Source organism: Miniopterus schreibersii (genome assembly GCF_964146895.1).
Source record: "Miniopterus schreibersii genome assembly, chromosome: 6".
In the NCBI taxonomy this organism is placed as follows: Eukaryota; Metazoa; Chordata; class Mammalia; order Chiroptera; family Miniopteridae; genus Miniopterus; species Miniopterus schreibersii.
In genome coordinates this window covers 56,569,398-56,592,422 of record NC_138107.1, presented here as the reverse complement: position 1 = coordinate 56,592,422, position 23,025 = coordinate 56,569,398, and the positions used below count along the sequence as shown (strand labels likewise).

The window sequence follows — 23,025 nt, the reverse complement described above, 5'->3', positions numbered from 1 at the left end:
ATCGCCGGCGCTGCAGAGCCTTTCTGCCACGATGCAGAACCACTTAGCGAGCCGGCCTTTCATTAGCCGTGTATTCGTGAGGGTTGTGGAGAATGCTGGGCAAAACCACATCCATTCAGGAGAGCTCGTCTCGTTGCCATTTGCTTTACGTGTTTGAAGGGAGCCAGGGAGGGAGCCGGGGAGAAGCGGAGGCAGCAGCCTGCCCGAGTGGGGTCAGTGCTTTGCACTGTCCGTGCAGGGTGAGCCCAGCCCTCCCCTCCCCCTGCAGCAGGGAACTGCAGCCCCGCTGGCCCCGCTCCAGCCTGCCTTCACCAAACGGACCGCACTTCACACTTTCATAAACATGCTTTCTCCCTCTCATTAACAGAAGACAGTGATGATAATCGTAGCAATCAGCCCCAAATACAAACAGGATGTGGAAGGCGCGGAGTCGCAGCTGGACGAAGACGAACACGGCTTACATACTAAGTACATCCATCGAATGGTGAGTGGTGACAGGCCGCAGCCCCTCGCCAGCCCTGGAAACCGGCTCGCTCTTCTGCCAAGCCTGTCCCTCACTAGAGACCAAGCGACGGGGGGCCTGATGCTGGATGAATAACCCCAGGCAGGAGAGGGGGAGGTGCTACCTTCGGGACCTTGGGCAATTCAGCAACAAGGGGAGACGAATCTGTGACCTCTAAGTTCCAAGATTCTGGAAAGCAGAGCTCCACTGGCTAGATTGTTTACCAGCGAGTGTGAAGTCCTAGGAGGGGTGACAGACAGGGCCTGAGGAGCCAGGCTCCTGCATCAGTCTCATAGCCTGTTCCCTGCCTTTTCACAGAGGCAAAGTAGCCTGGTGAAAAGGACTCATGCTGTTATGTCAGATAGACTTGGTTCACATCCAGCTTCCTCAGGTGTAGGTTGTGTGACCATGGGCCAACTGCTTAAACCTCTTTGTGCGTCCATGTCTCTATTCATAAAATGAATCACTAATACCTGTCATGCTGTTACGGGGCCTGTTCAAACTAAAACCAGGGTGAGAGATTTATACGGAGTTAGGCTGACTCAGCATCTGATGGAATGTTCTAATGGAAAATATCACCCAGTTCTAGAATTGGCTGTTTTATGGACTAGCAGTCTTCCTGCTTCCCATGATTGTAGAGATGCTGGGGAGACGGTCACGCTTGACTAGGATGCCAGACTAGACTTGTGACTCTCAAACTCTCCCATGAAGTCCCCAGTGGGTGCTGCTCATATGTGCTGGGGGTGAGGGTGCTCTGGGCCTCCCACCCCACCTCAGCCAGAGCTCACCTGCCTTTCTCAGGCTTGTTTGTTTACCAAGGATTCTGAGATTTTAAAAGGCTTGAAAAGTCACTGGAGTAGAACTTGTAAACTCCATCTCAGCCCTAACATCCACAGGGGAGGAGGCACCCAGAATAGCACTGAGTAGGCCAGGAGGATGGGGCAGGAAGCAGAAGTGGTCCAGATGGAATAAGAGAGCAGCACAAGGCAGGAGGCTGGCAGGCTGTCAGGGGACTTGCAGCTTTACCTCCGAGGAAGCTGACTTGGATCAGGTCTGTCCTGTGGATTAGGAGCACAGGAAAAAGGCAGGGTGGGCAGGTGTCCCCCATCTGGGGCTTCAGGGTCTCTGTCTCCTCTTCTACCAAGTGCTGGCCACTTTTTTGAGCTCAGAACAATCCCCGAATAAAAGCCGAGGCAAGGTGGCAAGGTCACAGAGTAAGATCAGGGAGTCAGGAGACACGTCTTCCTCCTATTCGATTCTCTCCCGATCTGACAGCCCACAGGGATTTCTGCCCTAAAAGGTCATGGCTGGCCCTGGGAGCTGCCATCCCTTGGCTGTCTGCTGCTGCTTGTCTGGGTGGCCCTGAAGCACTCGATGTCCTGTCTGCATCTCTAGGAACAGGCCAGTCCCGGAGTGGACAGCTGGTGTGTGGGAAGGGCTCCAGGTCCCTCCAGTTCCTGAGGAAACCTGTCGAGCTCTGCTGGTGTGTGGAGATGCCAGGCAGGAACACACGGCTCAGCCCAGAGCTTGTCTGACCATGCCCAGCTATGAGCCAGATTGTCTCCAAACTCGGTTTCTTGGGGCAGTGATGTCTTGGGCCCTTCCTCATCACTGAAGGGGCTGAAGAGGCCAGATGCAGATGTGCCTTCTGCCCATCTGGCTGGCTTCCTGGTCCCCTCCAGGCATCAGCAAACTCCAGGACAGAGGGCATGGAGGGGTGCCCAGGAGGAGCTGCGTCATAGGCCGGGGACTGCACAGAAAGCACATATCTGGAAATATGGGAGAAGATAAACAGGCACTCCTGCCCGAGGCCCCTCCACAGATGGAGAAGCCTAGTGAACAGACACAATTTTACAGTGTCCCGGAAATCAGAAACAAAATCCAGTTCTTAACTTGTAAACTGTGCCCTTCCTTTTACGTTGGTACTGATGTGGTTGGTGCTTTTAGTGGCTCAGTACACGGGTCACTTTAAAACATGCTTTTGGTGTTGTCATCTCATTTTCAAAGGGAGGTGGTTTTGAGAAAGCACCTTGTGGACAATTTGTGTGTTTTGTGTGATTGTGCGTGTATGCAAATAAGTGTGAGTAAGAGTGTGTGTTTAGGAGGGGTTTCTTTGGTGAATTCAGTAGCGAGTCATCACCACTGGCACTTCCTCCTTGGTTCTGTTTGTATTCCATGCACGATGAAGACTCCTCCATAATCAAAATCAATTGGAAGATGAAATAGTTGGGAACACATAATTCTTCATCTCCTTGTCATGAGAAGACGGAAAACCTGGCGCTGGTCACAGGATTGGGAAGACTTTGACTCCTCTCATATTGAAAATTCTGGTTCTGATAGAGTTTTTGGCTGCTAAGTCTCTTTAGGCCACTGCAGTGTCAGAGCAAATTGGAACTGGTGTGGGAAGCCTAAAGCTTGGAAGTTAGAGCTCTCCACAACTGACCTCCCAGCCTGTCTTCCACTCCCTCCCAAGCCCATTCCGTGCTCTAGCTGCCGGGCGTTACCTACTGGTCCCAACCCACTAACACACTGTCACACCTTGGGACATTTACTCAGGCCCTCTCCTCTGCTGAGAACATCCTCCCCTGTCCCCCACTTCCCCTGCCTGACCACATGCTTCTTCCAGCATCCAAATGACACCTCCCTTTTGACTGTCCTTCAGAGCACTGATGTAGAAGGGATGGCCCCCATTTGGAGCTTCCACAGCAATTTGTTCATACCTTTCACACTGCACTGTGGTTGGTACTTTACCTTTCTGCCTGCTCACTGCTGTCTTTGTGAGGATAGGTTTTGTATCCGTGGTGTTCTGGTAAAATTCTACACCTCCACCCCCAGATTCTGATTCATAGCATCTGCCCATTTCCGTGGTATAAATACTCTCACCACAGCCAATTTCAAGCTACCTATGTGAAGTCACTGAACACAGAACTGGGAAGAGGGACACATGAGCTTTTGTGAGCTGATGCGAACCAGCTCAGCAGGCCCTGGGAGGTACCCTAATCCTTGAAACCCGAAGTCTAGCCTGGAGTGTGACTTTGGATAGGACTTCAAGAAATGATTGGCGAATGAGTGAATGGCATAGATGTGCGCGATGAGGAGAGCTTCAAACTCTAAGGGTGTGGCACTCAAATAAGGAGATCAAAATAAAGGCTCCACGTGGGCTGCGTGATTGCAGGTACCGTGCATTCAACCCTCGTCCACGTTCCGGACATTAAACCTTGAGTTTGTTCTGTTGCAGATGCAGATCGAGTTCATAAAACAAGGAAGCATGAACTTCAGATTCATCCCTGTGCTCTTCCCAAATGCTAAGAAGGTAAACAAACAAAACACCTCAGAATTCAAGCTTTACTTTGTTTGCTATCTGGGATTTTAAGCAGAAAAACCTGTGAACTCTGTCACTCTTTAGAGATACCAGAAAGATCAGCAAGTTGTACCACACGGCTGAGCAGCATGAATCCAGCGTTATCTGATTGACCATCTCTGTCCTAATTGTTCAAGCAGCCATTACACACAAAGAAGTAGTTTGTGTTTTAACTCATGAGCGGAAAAAGAGACTGTTCATCTGATACTTCTTATCTCTTGAACATAAAAGTCAAGATGTGTACATTTTTGCTGGCTGTTCCACGGAAGTATTTTGTGGCACATAGTTCAGCTCTCAAAGCTGTAGAATACAGGAATTAAATCTACAGTTACCAAAGTGAACTTTGCTGTGGGTCATAGGAGGGTTTTTGCACCAGAAGGGCATGCCAACAGGTTTGGGGGAAGGGGTCAAAAACCACCTGAGGCCATGCACCAGGCTTAGCAAAGGGAAGGCAGTGGGGTAGTAAAAGTCTTGAGAGTCAGACCGCAGCACCCTGAGCTCAGGCCCCCCTTCACCCTGGAGGATTACTAGATGTCAGGACTGCATCGAGACTTCCTCCCTGGATGAGGGAGGGTCCAGTTATGAAATGGGAACCTAGGGCTGCACAGGTCACAGCCTGCACAATAGTCTGCCTTTCCATGGTTCTCCCAGGCTCTCATTGCTCTCACTGCAGCATCTCCTTACTTGCCTCCCTGTCTCCACTTTGACCCTGTACTAGCCATCCTCTGCTCTGCATCAAAGAAGAGCATCCAAAATGTAGATCTGATCTCTCTCCAGCTTAGAAATTTCATAGTGGTTTCCCACTGACTACGAGATCGTATCCACCTTTCTTAGCATGACATGTGAGGCCCCTTAGAGAGGGCTGCGCCCACGTGCTCAGCCTTGTCTCCTATCGCCGTGTGCAGATGATCTGTGCTCTGGCCAAATTGGACTATTTCTGCATGCTCTCACACACGCCATGCTCTTTCATGGTTTTGTGCCTTTGCACTTTCTATTCCCTCTGCTTGCAGTGCCCTTCCCTGACTTGTCTGTCTAGTGAACTCTGTCTTATCCTTATGTTACCCAATCTCTCTAGCCTCTCCTGATCTCTCTTCCCCTGTGGCAACCTTGATTCAATAGTATGTGATGGGGGTAAAGGCACTGGGAGTAATTGTTTAGAATCACTGGAGCATAGTAATAGAAAAAGCTCACCAACTTTTAGTTGGTTTTATTTATGTTTTTAAAACTTCTTCAGACCAACCCTTTGTTGCCTCTGCTCGGGGGCAGACTGCTCCCACCGCCTGCTCCCTGGGTATGCCATTGCCAGAAAATAGTTTCTTTTTCTTTATATTTTAACTCCCTCATGAGACTATTAACTCTTCAAGGCAGTAACTGTGTGTCTTTCATTTGGATGTCATCAATACCCAGCATGAGGCCTGACACATAGCAGGCGCCGCTTCTACGCTCCGCAATCCCCAAAGGACTGTCATCTACTCCGAGAAAAACCTGCCAGGCCCTGTGTGACACAGGCCCCTCTACTTCCAGACCCCTTCGCCTGCTCCCTGTCACTTGCTCTTCTTCAGCCACACTGAGCAGCTCCTTGAACAGGCCAGGCACGCTCTTCTCTCTGCCTGGACTCAGACCTCTATAGAGCTTGCTCCCTCCGCTCTTTTCCTAAACACCCTATTTAAAACAGCAAACCATTCATCCTGGCCCAGCACTGCCTATCCCCTTTCTCTGTTTTATTTTTCTCTACAGCATGTGTCACCATCGAACACACTAGACGTCTTTACTTACTCATCTGTCTTTCCCCGACAGAATGTCCACCCCATGAGGGCAGTCTGCAGTTGTACCCCCACCATCCCCAGCTCACAATTTCTACCTTTGCCTGCTAACTGAGGTCTGCTGGGCTCCTACTGCAGGCCAGACCTGTGGCTGGAGTGAAAGGATAATGAATTAGATTAAGTCCACAGCCTTGGCATACTTCCTACAAAGTCACAGGGGAATTCACATCACTCTGCATGACCTCAGTCCTACCCCTTTTATGTGAGGGTGGTGAAAAGCACATTGAAATGCAAAGGGCAGGTAGCCTGGGAGACTGACAGAAAATGCTGTGCACATGTGGTTTCCATAATGAGATATACAGCTTGCACCCGAAGCCAAGAGCTTGTCACATGCTAACCCCCTTCCAAAAGCAAAACAGTGCAACTCCCAGGATGGCTTGGTAGGAAACGCCCCCAAAGGGAAAGCCATAGATGTTTGGGAACTGAGCCTGGGATCTGGAATCCAGGTTTTTCTCTAATGGCCTTTGCTCCTGTCACTCTCTCTCCATAGGAACATGTGCCCACCTGGCTTCAGAACACTCACGTCTACAGCTGGCCCAAGAATAAAAAAAACATCCTGCTGCGGCTGCTCCGAGAGGAAGAGTACGTGGCTCCCCCCCGGGGGCCTCTGCCCACCCTTCAGGTGGTACCCTTGTGACACCCTCCATCCCCAGGTCACTGGGGACAGGCACTCTTCTGGCTGAGGATGGTTGGCAGCATTCACAGCTGCTTGTTTTCAGTCCCTCCCTAATGGCCCTCCAACCCTAGAAAACCTGTTTCGCAGACTATTCTCCCTCCTGAGAGCTCCACAGACCTGTCTTTGAAACGGAGGCAGTGCTTGCTCTGCATGCCCTGCTTCTTACCCCACCGCCTGTTCTCCTCACAGTCTGACTCGTCCATTCTGGGCCTCTCGCTGCTTAGCAAGTAGATCGTATAAATGACCACATGTAAATGACCACAGACACCCTTCCATTGCTTAGGCTGCTTTTATGTGTTAGCCAGATGCTTGTGTGACCTCAGACCAAAAGGATTCATGTACAAATAATAAAATGTTTACTCTTTTGTAACATTGTGTTTCCCTTATCTCAAAGGAGATAGATATATATTACTTTATAATCATATGGGCAGTTGCTTCCAGGGGCATCAATAAAGCTTCTTAGATATAATATTAGATAAATGTAACAGACTACTTTGTAGTAAAAGATTCAAGCCAGATAAACAACCCCTTTAATATAATCTTGAAAGCTTTATTCTTGCAGTAGAACTTTTAAACAAAACAACTTTGTACAACACGTGACCATGATTCTAAATAGAATCATAGTTCTTAGGGTCTGGCTGTATATGTAAAAAAATATCTGTGTATTATATGAAGTGACAGGGGATGTACAATGCTGGCTAGAATTAGGGTTTGGGAGATCTGTGTTCTAGTTTCGGTTCTATCACTGAGTAACTGTGTGACCTTAAGCAAGTTCTTTCACTTTTCAGAAACTCCAGGGACTCGTTTATAAAATGACATGGACAAGAAAAGTATCTCTAATGACCCTAAAAGGTTTAAGGTCTAGGATCTAAATTCTAATTACTCAGAATGACTGAGTTTTCATTTTCATAATTATATCTCCCAGGGGATGAAATTACATTTTCTTAACAGAAACATTTTCTCTTATTTTTTTAATGTCTTCAATAATACCCTCACAATAATTTTAGGGGGGAAATATCTTGTTCATCTGGTCTACAAAAAAAAAAAAAAAAAGAATAAACTAACATATATTCTACTGTAGAACAAGGTGGAATGACTTTAATTTTGGCCCAAGATGAATAATCCAGTATGGAGACTTTTTGGGGGTGAGAGCTACTGCTTCCCCTCTCTGCCTAACCTCCTGAGCAAGGCTCAGTTGTACTATGAGACAGTTCAACCCTTAGGTATCACCATAGGGAACACAAATACATATCAACTATAAATAAGGAACTTTGCTAATGAAATGCAAAGAACACTAGTTTTATTTACATTATAGCCTCTGTGTCTACTGAATAAGATGAATGTGTTTGTGTCTTTGTTTTTAAAAATGGAAAAGAAAAGCTAGTATACCTTAAATACTCGTTTGTAAAACTCAATGACAAGTACCTTTAGCATCATAGCATTTGAAACCTGGTAAGACTGACTTGCTTAACTCAAAATGCATGCCAGCATCCCAAACACAGACTTCAAGTCTTCTGTCTCTCTGTTTATTGTCTTTTTTGCCCGGACAGGATGCCATCATTAAGGATTCTACACACAGCTATAAATAGAATGGTATCAGCAATTAGTACTCTGAAAGGTCTCTGGTTTGCAAAGGTTTAATAATGTGATGTTATTAGCCCTCCCTCCCTCCCTCCCTCCCTCCCTCCCTCCCTCCCTTCCTTCCTTCCTTCCTTCCTTCCGAGACCTTTCCTGAGCGCTCAGCCACTATTCCTGCTCTAGGTGAATGACAAGGGAAGGTCCCTGGTGTTCCACAAACAGTCATTAAAGTGTTGCAGCTGGTTGCACTGGTAGCAAAAAACCAAAAAGTACGTGGGCGCGTACACACAACACCTGGCCAAGTGATGAAAGTTTGACCCCTGAAGTTTCTATGAAATCTGATGACCACAAACATCAAAGGAATTTTAACAATAATTTTAGAGCACTGACACTAAGATTAACACTTGATTTATTTAGACATTATCCTGGTCCTAATGTGTTCATCTGTAGATGTTTTGGGGTTGGAGGTGGGGTATGCCTGACTCTGTAAAAATAATCCCTTAGCCTCAGCTTTATTCAGACCTGCACTGACTTTAGGGGTGAGGTGTGCAGAATGCAAGGTTAGATTCTTGTCTAATATTTAGTGACTAACAAAATCTAAAATATAATCTTTAATTTCACTGACTGGTTTCAAAATGTCTTCCTGTTTAATTTAACTCCCACATTGTTCAAAGACATCTCAGTTCATGGCTACAATCAAAGTATCAGACTAGCTATTTCTCAGCTCAGTGCTCAGAAAAATTACTGTAGTTGATAAGCCCTTTTTTCCCTATTAAGTAAATCTCAGTTTTGAACATTCCAGACCCAGGTAAACCGAGCCTCATGAACACAGGAGGCCCGAGGGAGATGCCTTGCCAACCCCTCATCCACTTTGCCAAACAGCCCATTGTCACCATCACCTTAGCCAAATGGATTACAAAGTCCTATGATCATTGGGAAATGATCCAGAAAGAGTCTCTCAAAACACGGGATCTTTCTGTTTCTTCTTAATGAACCAAGAAGAATCAGGGAGACCCACCTCCTAGGGGCAACTGAAAAGACAAGGAAGGTTAGACTGTGGGAAAATATCACAAAGTAGAAATGCCACTCATCCTGAAGATTTATGCACTGTTTTTCAAGATAAATAGCTCTACATGAGCCCACCGACCAAATAAAAACCAGGCAGGAAGAAAGAGCACCAAAATCGCAGAGATCTGAAAGGCCAGAGCAGCGTAGGAGCTAAAAACACTTGTCTGTCATACACAGATGGACAAAGAAGGAATCCACCAAATACCACAAATAACCAAGGCAATGAGGCAGCTCAGAGAGAAAACGAAAAATCTCCAGAAAATAAACTTTTAAAGACATGGAAATATGTGATGTGAATGACAGAATTCAAGATTGCAGTTCTGAAAAAAACTCAATGAATTACAATACAAGAAAAAGAGGCAGTTTGATGAACTCAGAAATAAAAATCAGTGAATAAAACGAGAACTTACCAAGGGGATTGAAACTTTAAAACAGAACCAAATAGACATTCTGGAGATGAAGAACTCAGTAAAAGTGATAACAAATGAACTAGTGAGCAAAAAACAAAAGCAGGAAAGAAAGCACCAAAATCCATTTAATTCTTATATCATTTATTTCTGTTGTAGAATTTGCAGTCTGGAAAAGACCCTAGAAATTCTGCAACTCTGCCATTTCGCGTGTGAGAAAATTGGGGCCCTTGGAAACCATGGCTTGTCTAAGTCAGGCTAGAACCTAGGTATCCTGGTTTCCAGTCCACAGACATTTATTGGGTGAACGTAGAAAGGTTTCTGGTTTTTGATGGCCGATTTGTTGAACAACTGACCTAGTATCTCCAGGAGGTAAACTGAGCCTCATGAACATAGGAGGCCTGAGGGAAGATGCTCCTCTGTCCTCTGGTGGCGGGAGGGTTAAACGATCATGTTGCAACTTGTTCTGGGGGAAATTCTTTGGGGAATTAATTATTGCTCTGATTATATGGAGTGTGACTTTTCTTGAAGTAGCTTGGCATATTTAGTTTGTACTGGTATTGTACAAAACCAAGGCACAATTTAAAAGACCTTGACGCCTTCCTGAAGCTTACAGACAAAACCTGCTACTAGTCAGATCAAGTTGTTTTAGTTTTATCTGGCCGATCTCCAAAACAAAAACAACCAAAAAGGTGTTTATTTTGAAGTCTGTTCTATTCATCTTGTTGGAATAATACGTAGCTGTTTGGAACATCTGCACTGCCTTCCAGATGAAGCCGTGAGAAACGTGTAGGTCATTCGACCTCTCCCTTGGCGTGGGGGAGGCTGCAGGAGGCATATCAATGACACAAAGGAGCCTAGCTCAGTCAATACAGCTGGCATTCGGGGAGGCCGTGTGCCCAGGCAGGATAGCATGTTCCTAACTTCATACTTATTTGTTCTATTTTCTGTTGGAAAAAGTTTCAGACAGAATCACAGGACCCTTGGTGGGAGGCCTTCACAGACCCTAGGCAGTCACCTGCTGCCAGCTCACCCACGTGTGCCACAGCCCCCCTCCATCTGTGACTGTGCACTTGCTCCCAAATTCTTAGGAGCCAAGCAGGCTGTAAGGGAACACACAGAGTAGTTTAGTTCCCTATTTAACTTTTAAGGAGCATGTGAGTATGGGCCTAGGACACACCTACCCCAGTGTTTAGGAAGTGATATCTGAGCGTTTGCTAAACAATGAAAGTCTTGGACTGAAGTGTACCTGGGCAGAGGTGACCATGTTCTGGGCCTGCCTGCTGTTTTCTAGAAACACAATTACGGGAGGAATAATTGCAGCCCCCAGATCTCCCAGGACTTGCAAACTAAAACCTTGAGGACACACATTTCTTGTCCCTTGCCTGACCTCCCTTTGCTCCCTTCCCCAGGAAGGCTCTGATGGCAGCTGGGGAGACAGAGGAGAGGGAGGGAGGGAGGGAGAGAGAAAGAGGGAGAGAGGGAACTCATGCCTGATGGATCCCATTAGGCTTAGTGTGCAAAGCAAGTTGAGATGAAGTAGCTGCTCTGGTATTCATCCAAAACTGCTGTTCTATTTTTAGTTTCTCCCGCGTGCTTCTTAGCCCCACACTGTCCGCTTGGGCACCTGGATCGGCAGCAAACCGTGGAACTGAGCCACTCATTTGTGAGTCTGGAAGGAAGGAGCCATTGATGGGGGGCTTGTTTGTGGCTGGCGGGGAGGGGGCTGGAATGTTAATGAGGAGCCTCCAAAGCTGCCTCCACGGTCAGCCAGGAGTTCAAAGGGGGAGGCAGCCCGGTCCTGCGAGAACAAATGGGAACCGCTGACAGAGGGAAGGAGACATCAATTATGCTGTCGCAGGCTTCCATGTCATTGTGTTGGAGTTGTTAGAAAAGGTAGGACAAGGACCAGATCTCAAAAGGCAACAAAGCCACATGGCCTTGAAGTATAACGAGTTTGCCATGGCAACTGATGGAAATGAGCCTCCCGGGCACTGAGCAGGTGTGTTATCTTACAGAATAAACATACTTCTCTCACTCCCTGGTTTTTATAATAAAACCTGTGTTTGGATTACTTTCCCCTCCTCTTTGTTACCAGGAGAAGTTGGCTGTTGCTCAATCAGCCCAAGGCTCTAGCGAGGCAAATGTAATCAGTGTTATCAAAAGACCTGCTTTTGCAAAGCTGGCACCGAGCTTGGCTGCCAGCCTCAGCACTGAGCAGCAGCTGGGTCGCAGGTACCTGTCTGGCCTTTGAACTTTCTGGGCGATGTCCTCCACAGAAAGCCTCTTGTTCACTCATTCATTCAGGCGTAATGGTGAGGCCGGCTCCCCCAAGGGCAGTGGTCAAAAGCTTTGTTTTTTTCAAGGGGAGGCTGGAGCCTGACCAATTTTCAGCATCCTGTTATCTGACATATGGGCCAAGGGTTCCCTGAGTTCAGGGATTAACTTGTTCCATCTTCCAATCTGTTGTTATCTTCAAAGTTCTGTGCAACCAGGGCCAGGCAGCTCAACGCAGAACTGGCAAGCCGTGGTTAATGTCCAGCAAACCGTTTCCCTGCTTCTGTCTGCGCGGCTTCTTTCCTCCAATAAGATGCCCAGCACCACCCTCCTAGCCCCTCTCGTGGAGCACTTGCCCCCATGCTGTGAGTTCACCTTAAAGTGGGGGGAGCTTCCAAAGTGGCTGGGCAAGGCCTTTCCACATTCAGGTCTTTAAAATCCAAGATTCAAACTAGGTCTTTGGATATAAGACACATGAAGTAGAAGTCCTGACACCCCAGTGTGAGCATGAAAGTTCTGGTCCCATTGTGCTACCACTTCGAACGAAACTGTCATTCAAAAGCTTCTCTCAGAAAGGTACAGAGTGAGAGTTGAGCAGCACCTACAGATCAGCAACCGATCTCCAATTACCTATTAATGCCTACTATGTGCCAGGCACTATGCTTTGCAAAAAGAGGAGTGATACATGCAGTTGCCCTCCAATTACTTAAACTCTAGCTGGGGAGATAGGACACGATACTTGAAAAGATCCATCCCAAGGCAGCATACAGTCAGTCAGCGCTGAGCAAGTGGGCCAGCTGACCCACACAATGACTCAGGACTGAGCTCACATTTATGCAGTTTCAAGGTCAGATCCTCAAAGAAGCCAATGACTGGAGATTTTTCCTAATAAACAGAAGACCTGCTCACTCCTTCCAGCATACACCTTTTAGATTATAAATCACCACATAATGAGATCCGAGATTAGGAGACGGAATGTAAGAAATGGGAAAGTTTGATAAAGCATGCAGAGTATGCATGTTAAACCAATAAATGACAATGCAGCCACAGGGCATACATCAGCCCTCTCTAAAGAGCAGCCCAGCTCCATGCCTCAAAAAGGAAGGAGGGAAGTGAGGACACGCTTGTTACACTGCAACCTCCGCATCTGGGGGAGCAGAAACCTGGCTGGTGCTGGGATCCGCTGGGAGAGAGCAAATGGATTTCTGCACTCTGCTAAGTAGGGTGTGGAGAATGTTTGAAGTTGAGCCTGTCAGCTAAATATACAAATAACTGAGTGAGAAAGCTGAAAATTATCATTTGCTGGAATGGGCAAAGAAACCCTCTCCGTGAGTGAATATTCGCATTGTCCAATTTCCCCAAACAAAATCTGTGGCAGGAAACACTGACCAAGCTGAGTCTGATACGTGTCTTAACATGTTTCTCACGGGCGCATGCGATGTAGCTTTGTAATCAGACCAACTGGAGTTTGAATCCCAGTTCACTTACTTACAAGTGTGTGACCGTAGGCAAGTTATTTTACCTCCCGGAGCCTCAGCTATAAATGCAGGACAGACCCACATCCCGGGCAGGTGGGCAGGATAAGGCAAGATGAATGACAGAAAGCCAGGGGAGTGCCTGGCATGTGGTGAATACTCAATAAATGTTCCTTTCTCTCTTGCCTTTTCCTTCTTGCTTTCTACCTTATAACTAATGATTACTTATGGGGACTTTGAATATCTTCTTATTTCCAAAAAAGGCAAATAGCAAATCCTAACAAAACAAAAAAAATTCTTTCATTTTAAAAATGAAGCCTCAGGAGAGGTCAACACATAAGCTTTTAAGCTTAAAACTTCCATCTGGTTTTTCAGAAGAGCTGACCTGAGAGAGGCCGCAGCCGACTCACAGAACAATCACAGCGTCTCCTTCTTTCCGCTAACATCTTGCTAGGGAGTGAGACCCCCAGCAGCACTGGCTGGAATGATTAAAGGTAGAACATAACACACTTGGCAATGGTGTGACTTTAAAAGAAACGAACTTTTGAGATTCACAATGGAGCCTCAAAAATAGGATAATGGACTTGAAAGTATTTTGAAAAGAAATTTGAAAAGCAGTATTGTGATCATATTATACCTGTTATTTAAAAAGGAAAATTTGAATTCAAGTTGGGAAACTGCTCTGCTCTGGCTCTACTTTTCCAAAAAACTGAGGCAACACTATCATCTGCAGCACAGCCCCCTCTGAACTATCCAGCCCCGGAGGAAAAAGGGGGAGCGTTGGTTAAGCAAACACTTAAATGGAAAGAGAGTCACCATACGGGTTAGTGTTTCTCAGCCCTCTGTTTTTGTTTTCTAAAGGAAAAAAGTTTTCTTGAAACTCTCCTCATGCTGACTTAAATAATTTTCATTATATTATTCCTTAAATACATACAAAATTATATAACTAGGTATAAGTGCTTTATGTTTGTAGCTAATTAAAAACTATAAGAACACAAAATGAAAAAGTTCTAGAGATTTGTTGCACAACAACGTGAATGGACTTCACACTATCAAACTGCACTTAAAACTGGTTCCGACGGTAAATTCTATGTTATGTGCTTTTTACCACCATGTAAAAAACTGTAAGAACAAATTAAATTTTATACATTAAATAAAAACAAAATCACCAGGTAAATTCAAATAAAGGACATTAATTTAGTGTAAAAGTGGTAACATTTTGCTGAAACTAAAGCCAATGTTGGGTTTCATTACAATTTATAACCATAATTAGAAAAGCATGGTAAGATACTTTTATGCATTTAATGTTTCGATTGTTGACTTAAATGTTTGATTTGGGGCATGATGGACAGTTATTTGAATCACAATTATCATTATTATAATTTTTCCTCCTATCGGGTTACTCATTTTGAAACCAAACCATTAGTTGATTATTTTAATTGGCCCAACTGACTTAGAAATGGTGCTCTCCAAAATATAATATTGATAAATAATTGTTTAAAAGCTTCTTACAAAAAGTTCTTCACGGAGAATATTTGCAAAGTGGTATGTCATATACACACAAAATCAAACCAACACCTCTGCTTAGACCCTGAATAAAGTGACTACTTTGCCTAGTTTATTTTGAGTCCAACCTATGCTCCCATGAGACTTGTAATCACTCGATTTCCTCACCATTTTCCTCTATTTAAACTACTGTGAAGTATAAAACTTCACTTAAATTGGTGCCGTGATTCATCTGGCCTTCACTTTCGATGAGTGCATCATTTCTGTAGTCGGTGGGTCTGGTTCTTTTCTCATTAGTCAATGACAATTAAAGCAACATGGTTATTTTTTATGCTGAGAAACCAAATTAATTTATTAAATAAATTAAAAGGTTAAACATAATCACATGTTATCACTGACAAAGAGCAGTTTTAGCTTTATAACTTGTAAGGTAATTCAATATGAACTTTATTGAACAGTAAGCAAGTTGTTTTTGTTATTTTGATACCAGGAATGCCAATCCAAAGACCACCAACACTGTAATGTACAGCATGGTGGCTGTAGTGAATACTACTATATTAGATTTTGGAAATTGCTAAGAGAGTAAATCTAAAAGAAAGAAAGACTGCCGACACATTAAAAGTTAAACATTGTCACATTAACTATCACGTGGTACCAACCCAGTTTTAAACACAGTGCAGCGACACTAAAGTATGTGGTTATAATATCCCTGGTAAACTAGGTCAGCTTATGTTTTATTATATTTTTTAGGTCACCATTGAAATGGAAACACATTATTACTAGTAGACCATCAATAATATATACATAGACTTATCTAGTTTGTATTCTATACAAATCTTTAAAGAATTAGAACACCAGAAAAGTGGGATGAGAAGAGCATCCATCCACATGAAGGAAGCCCATGCGGGGTGTCAGGCCCCAGCACAGGATTGACAAAGGGGACACCCCTGCAGAGCATCCGTTTGGCTTGGTGTCAGAACCACAGCAGGCTCAGAGGATGGCCTAGTGCACAGTGTTGAATCCTAAGTGTGTTGAGGATGGGGGCAGCTTAGCATGGGGTTTCAGAGCCCCCATGGGTAAGGGGAGTGTTCTTGCAAAAGAATAGCCTAGTGTGGGGTGCTGGAGTCAGGCGCCTCAAGACGCTACCCCTGTTGAGAGGTGGGGTTCAGAGGCCCACCTGGGGTGGGAAGGTGTCCCTGTGAAAAGGTGGCCCAGCCAAAGCACGCGTGCCACCTGATAACAGAGCATCTGATATTCGTGATAAACATGGCCTGTGATATTCCTACAAAGACATATAAAACTCAATCATGCGAAAACACCAAACAAACACAAATTGAGGGCCACTCTACATGATGACTGCCCTATATTCTTTAAAAGTGTCAAGGATATGAAAGTCAAGGAAAGATGGAGAAACTACTCAAATGGAAGGAGACTCGGGAGACATGAGGATTAATTGTACGGTGTGGCTCTGACCTGGAATCGTTTTGCTACAAAGTGGATTATTGGGCCATGGAGAAACTTGGCTGGAATATGAGGATATGTATGAATGTTAACTTCCTAATCTTGCTGTTCGGACGGGAGTTACGCAGGGGAATGTCCGAGGAAATGCTCACTAGTATTCAGGAAAGATGGAATCAGATCGGCAACTTCCTTTCAAATGGTTTGGGGGAGAAACGGTCTTGGTATTTTACTCGCAACTTTTCTCAAAATTTGAGATTGTTTCATAATTCAAAATATCATGATATAATGTTAAGTTTTTTAAAAGATTAAAATTCATGTGTAAGGTATGACCAACTACAAAAAAATATCTTGCACAATAGTAAAGGTTCCCATGTTGAGCATTTATTATGTGTCAGATACTGGACTACACGGCTTGTATACTTTATCTCATTTAAACTTTGCACCGGTCTTACAAAGTGGGTATTACTAGTTTCACTTTACAGGTGAGGAATCTGAGGCTCAGAGAGGCTAACTAACTTGCCCAGGTCCTTAACTAACCTATTGCACAGCTCAGAGAAGAGAGTGAAAAAAGTGCCCAAAATGGTAACAGCAGTAGTCTCTGGGCCGTGGGACTATAAATGACTTTTAGTTTTTCCTTTTGTAGTTTTCAGTATTTTCCAAAATATCCACTATGCATATTGCTTTTAAAAGTTGTCATTTTAAAAGTAAACTACCTGTTGTGCAGTAATATTGTAAAATTATGCTGATTACTCAAAACCATGTTGAACAACCCCAACTATTAATAGTGATATTATCTCTTAGAAGCAATATTTTGCTGATTTTCATTTAAAAAATCTTTGCTTCTCTGTAATTTATTGTTTCTATAATTAATTCTTTCATTCACTCAACAAATATCACTGAGCATCTGCTATGATTTATTTTTATAAGAAATTTTTAAAGAAAAAAGTGTAGTATAAGTCCAAAAAGGTGTAAATTCTATTCAAAAATCAGGAAGAAAGCATATATAGGCTTAGAAAAACACTGGGCAACAAAATGTTGCCAGCAGTTATGTTTCAGTGGTGAGTTAGTAGAAATTTTATCTTCTCCAAATACTTTCTATGCTTTCCCAGTTTTCAACAATATGTATTACTTACACATTCTATTCATGTCTGGGTGCTTAACTAGTACCTGACACATACTAGGAATTTAAGAAGATTTATTGAATGAAGGAATGCTTCTGAATACAAATGCCCCAAAAATATAGTTTTTAAAAGCAGCACTGACCTTTATTTATTCATTATCTTATTGTAGTTGGCAAACCTTCCACTCAACCTATGCTCTGTTGTGCTGGAGAGGACTTAAGGGAAGGCCCAGGTGGGGTAGAGAGCTCTAGTTGCCATTTCCAGGGGGTGGTGATGGGGAGAGTGATGCTACAGAAAGACAGGGTGAGCAGAAAGAGGGCACACACTGTTTAGAAAAATGCCACAATGTTGTTTTATTGTATTTATTAAGATTTCCTCTCCACCAATTTCCAGGTGAATTGGAAGTGACACGTCACTATATCTTCACATCCATTGAGTATAGATTTCCTGCTGTAATAGCTGGGTTTCTTGGGAGTGACAGCTGAGGTTCACAAATGAATGGAGGGGTAGGATGAGGTTGGGATGACTCAATCATAGCTCCTATTTCACTTGTAATTTTGAAGCTCATTTCTCTGGTGACATGAATTAACTTGATCATAAACCCCAACAGAGACAAGATATGAGGCCAATGTGGGGGCTGAAGTCCCTTAGCTGGTGCATGAATCAAGCAGACTGCTCAGCATCCACATCTCCACTTGGCTGACCAACTCCGTACTCATTTATGGGGAGGTTATATGCTATAATAATATTGCCAAATTTGAAGATTCTCAAATATCATGTGAAGTAGTTTTTAGGCAGAGCCAGGGATTACCAGAAGAAACAAACATTGGAAGTCATCCTTGAATCCTCTCTCTTACATCTATACATTGACAAATTCTGTTGCTTCTAACCTCAAATTATATCCAGTATCTGACCACTGCCCCCATCTCCTACCTCACTTTGATTATTGAAAGAGCCTTTTAACTACTCCCTGCTTCCACCCTTAGCCCCCTAGTTCATTTCCCACACAGCACCCACAAGGATCCTTTGAAAATCTAACCCAGATCATGTTTTTACACAAAAACCTGCAATGGCCATAGCCCTTGTGTCCCACAGCTCTGTTATCTCTCTGACCTAATCTTCTACAGCTTTCCCCTTGCTCACTCCACTTCCTTGCTGTTCCTCAAACATGCCAGGCACGCTTTGCCCTTGCTCTGTCCTCTGCAGGAAGCTGCCCTGCCCCCATCCAATGGCCCTCTCCTTCACCCCTGAAATCTTTTCTCAAATGTCACCTTACCAGAGAGGCCGCTCCTGACCGTCAATGTCAAGTACAAACCACCTACCCACACACCATCTCCTCTACCTGGCTTTTTTCTTCATAGCAGTTGTCCTCATCTGGAACAGCTCTGCTCACCAAGTGTTTCCAGCTTTCCCAAACACACGGTATGCATGCACTTCCTCACCTTCTGAAGCTGGGTGCAGCCACATGATTTGCTTTGTCCTGTGAGCAGAAGTGTCCTGTGTCACTTTCAGGCATAAGCTTTAAGAGCCAGTGTGCATGCAATTCACCACTCTGTCTTCTGCTGCCGCCAAGATGATCCATGCTCCAGAGGGTCTGGTCCCGGGGTGAAGCTGCACAAAGCGCAGCCCCCAGCTGACCTGCAATGAACACGCAGGGTAAGTGAGAAACAAACTTTGTTGTCTTAAGCCACTGAGATACTGGGTGGTTCATTGTTACAAATAATCTAGCCTATCCTGACTGACATATTACATACTTCTTTGTTTACTGTCTCCCTGTTCCCATCTTGATGGTAGGACTCTGTTCACTGTTAATCTCCAGTGCCTAAAACAATGTCTGGCACATGGTAAGTATTCAATAAATATTTGTTGGCTGACTGAATAAGTTGATCACACCAACTGAAGTAAAAAGACTTAACAATGGCAGGTGAATCTAATCCTGGACTCACCTACAAAAACACTCGTTCTGCCTGATCTGAATGTGAACCAAATGGTTCCTGATTCAAGATCAGAAGTGTGGCTGCTTATCTCACCAGACACAGTTTGAAAACACAAATTGCCTGTGGGTACATAACATAGCTAGTCATGAAAGCACATAAAGCAGCTAAAGTTACAACACAAACAGAGAGCTGGCACACTGCTGAGGGGACTCAGTGACAACCATAAATAAAAGCATGAGCAATGTCTGTGTGGATGCTGAATGCTGATGTGGTTTCCTCTCCCTGCGTGGACATTAGCATTTGTAATGAACTGAGCTTCAGAGGCCTGGGATTTTATCTGTCGTTATCATAAATTGGTGGATGAGCCCCTCTCAGGACTTCTGCAAAAGCTGTGTGTGCTTTTGTGAGCTGCTTTCTTTTCATGTGCTTCCTCCTGGTAGTCCTGAATTTGGCTGGGGATAATGCATTTCCTGTATCATGTGGCACAGTACAAGGAAACTCATTGTACCCCGTTAGAGGAAGAGTACATCTGTAAGTAGTTTTTAAGAGTGTACTGAAGGATCTTGTTAGGGTGACTTATTCTCCCAGTTCCATTTGGTTGATGAAGTGGGTCACGTGACAGATGTGCATAATGAACCGCTTCAGTCGCTGCCAGTGGGAAGCTCAGCCTATAATATGCAAAATCTCATGGACTCATTGAGGGCATAGCAAGCTGATCAGAGAGAGAAGTCTACCTCATTCTGAGCTGTCGTCTCTTACTGCCCCATACAATGTGCCAGTGTTGCTAGGCTTTTACTCTCCTCCAAAGTAACTGCCTTTCCAGTGGATTCCTAATTCAAACTGGAAAGACAGTTGTTTCTGCATACAATTCCCTAAAGAGCAAGCATTCTTAAGATGTGCAAGGATCATCATTAAATGCACTTGCAAGTTTTGTCATTTAAAAAGGGAACATATTTACATCAGACAGCAGAATTGCTGGGGTTTGGTTTTTTGGGTTTTTTGCCTCTTTACCATCTCTTTTCCTTTTACTCTTTTTAATATTTCTTTTCTTTCTCTGTCCCGTTAGCTTGTCGTTTCTCTTTATACTCACTGGTAATTCCCCAATGACTACCATCAGAAGGGATATAAATTGTCTCCCATTTTCTGTGGGTGGTGCAGAATAGTGATGTCCAAGCCAAAAAACACAAGTGGCAAACCTATTCCAGGAGTAATCCAACTTGAAGCTCACTCTGGGTGCTTCTGAGTCACTAAGGAACAGATAGTGAACCAAGATATAAAAGGCAATAATGCAAACTCTAGCCCTATATATGATAATAGAGGAAATGATGAAAAGGCTACAAGTCAATTCAATTCACTTCTACCACGGAGCGGCCAGTTGTGCTCAACACTATGCTAGGCACTCACTGTGCAGGGAGCAAGAGATTGAGCACATGGCCCTTGACTTGAAAGAAGTAGGTGAATAAATGGTGCTGTATGGTGCTATGTCTAAACCCCATAACTGCTGCAGAGCGTATCGGGCTTTCAGTGGTCCCAGAGGAAAGATCGCAGTGAGAAATTGTCAGGCAAGGCTTTGGGCAGGGCGCAGGAAATGAGCTAAACCTTGAAGGACAGGTAGCTTTTAGATGCTGTCAAAAGAGCAAAATACTATTAAAGAGGTCAAGAGTGCACGACATCTTCATCAAACTCAGCTCTTTCGGGCACCTCACTTCATAGCCCCAGTTTCCCAAATAACCACACATGTCAGCCACACAAGTTATCTAAAGAATATTTTAAAAATTAATCAGATGTTAGGATAAGGCAATTAATCACAACATGAAGTACCAAGATGTCACAGTTGTAAGCTTTAAACTGACTATGAGAACAGCAGCTTTGTTTTTCTTGTGGGAAAATAGAAAATATAATCTGGGAAACAAGAGCTTAATCTCCTAGTAGGAAAACAGCTTACGAAATTTCTTTCAGAGACTTTAAAATATGTCGGCTTTGGCTTTAGTGAGTGTAGTGAACTTTCCTCTGGAGACCGAAAGCTGGCGCTGGGGCAGTGTAGAGAGCCCCCTGGCACCACGGCAACCTCCTCCTGACGCCGAGGCTGGCCAGCACCGCTGGTGAACCCTGGCACTTCTCTGCGGAGGAATGGCAAACTTGGCAGCACCTGCTGAGTTCACACGGAGCGGGAGTGGCTGGTTCTCAGGGTCCGCAGGGGGGAGGTGAGAGCAGCTCGAGGCCAAGGGTTTGACCTCCTGACCCTTGCGGAAAAGTGTAGCACTCTCGGACTTACTTCTCATTGGAATACTGTGCCATGGTTTTCCTGGCCATGAGACATGTCCTTTCAACCATTTCCTCGCAAAAGACATTTGCTACATTTCATTTGGTTGTTTCGCGTCAAGGGCCACGTGCCTGTCTCTTCAGCTCCCTGCACAGTGACCAGCAGGATGCTGAGCACATCTGGATGCTCAGCACATCTGGATGCTCGTGTAGAAACGCATTGAATTGACTTACAGCTTTTCTCACCAAAATAGCTACCACAGAAAATGTATTACCAAAAATGTCTCTTATTCTTGTTTCACAAAACTCAGTAATATGGTTTCTGAAGTCTTGAGCCCAGAGCTATTAGTCCTTTTGGTTATGAGGGGTTTGAAGGAAAAATTAGAATTTATGAAAAATAGAAAGAAACCCTTTTGGATCATCATCTCCCTTATTCTGAATGCCATGAATACTTGCGTCCATCCATGCACATGGTTTGCATGCGTGTGAGCACACGCACGCACACATACACACACACACACACACACACATTCTCACACATCACCTATTTTACTGAAAAATATTACGATAGAAACCTTTATTATATCCTGGTTGTAGTCCTTTAACGAGGGGCACCTGAGCGGTATATGTTTGCAGGTAGCTATAGGTACAGCTAAGTGGTCTGCCTGAAACCTAAAATTAGAATGAGTTAATGGTACTACTGGGAGAGATTTGTTTTCCTTCAGTGTTTTCATTCCCAAACTCTGCTACCCCCACTTCCTGCGGGGACTGAAGTCATGGTAGATACTACTCAAAAGTAATAACTCCTGAGAGACTCTCTCTGGAAAATCAGCATGCAAAAGGCAGTTGGCCCCAGAAACCGAGGCCACTTGGCTACAGCAGTAGAATATTAAAGCCACACAACAGTAAAAAGAATCTGGGTTTCCTATATTTTAAAATGTCTACTGTTTCAGCTTCAGCTTTGGTGAAATCAAGAGAAATGAATTAAAGATTTTGCTCTTAGAACCTTTACATAAATAAGGTATTATTATTGTTATTCTTTAAAAGATAATGAGAATTAGGTGCCGAAATTTAGATGACTTCTAAAAATGGCTTGGAATAATCATATTTGCTCAACTGGGCAGCCCTGACATTGTATGCGATATAAATCAACTTTCATTATTCTTTAATGACTCTGCAATTCTTTTTTCTAGAACTTTGCAAGCTTGACTTGTGCTCACCTTGCTGTGGAATGCTTTAAAGGGCATTTCATCTAATAGCAGAGGAGAATGATAAATTATGGATGCCAAATCATATAATAGTGATTTAGGTAGCACTAAGGTAAGGTTGTAAGTAATAAAATACAAATTTTCCCAATCAACCTCTACATTAGGAGAAAAAAAAAAAAGCTGTCTGCATAATTAAAGAGAGACATGTCAACATGCTTGTTAATATGCTATTCTGGGGGCTTGAAAAACACTTAAAATCATAAAGCAAAATACTGAGTGGAAAGTATTATGCCAAGTGAAATAGGATAGTCAGAGAAAAGACAAATACCATATGATTTCACTTATATGTGGAATTTAATGAAC

At 44.1% G+C, this 23,025-nt stretch overlaps 1 protein-coding gene and 1 long non-coding RNA gene across 3 annotated transcripts in view; one reads left to right on the top strand and one right to left on the bottom strand.

The window, feature by feature from the left end:
- Nucleotides 1–6,730, top strand: part of TRAF3IP2 (TRAF3 interacting protein 2) — a 37,764-nt gene extending 31,034 nt beyond the window's left edge. For both annotated transcript variants that reach the window (XM_081140494.1, XM_081140493.1), the window contains exons 7-9: nucleotides 368–484; nucleotides 3,741–3,815; nucleotides 6,177–6,730. In XM_081140494.1, coding sequence (XP_080996620.1) covers nucleotides 368–484; nucleotides 3,741–3,815; nucleotides 6,177–6,323 — 339 coding nt within the window. In that variant the 3' untranslated portion in view covers nucleotides 6,324–6,730. The remainder of the gene's footprint in view (nucleotides 1–367; nucleotides 485–3,740; nucleotides 3,816–6,176) is intronic.
- LOC308558602 overlaps nucleotides 1–23,025 on the bottom strand; it is an 81,588-nt gene that overhangs the window by 24,040 nt on the left and 34,523 nt on the right. Inside the window, exon 2 of the long non-coding RNA XR_013999034.1 lies at nucleotides 18,698–18,893. This is a non-coding gene — a long non-coding RNA (uncharacterized lncRNA). The remainder of the gene's footprint in view (nucleotides 1–18,697; nucleotides 18,894–23,025) is intronic.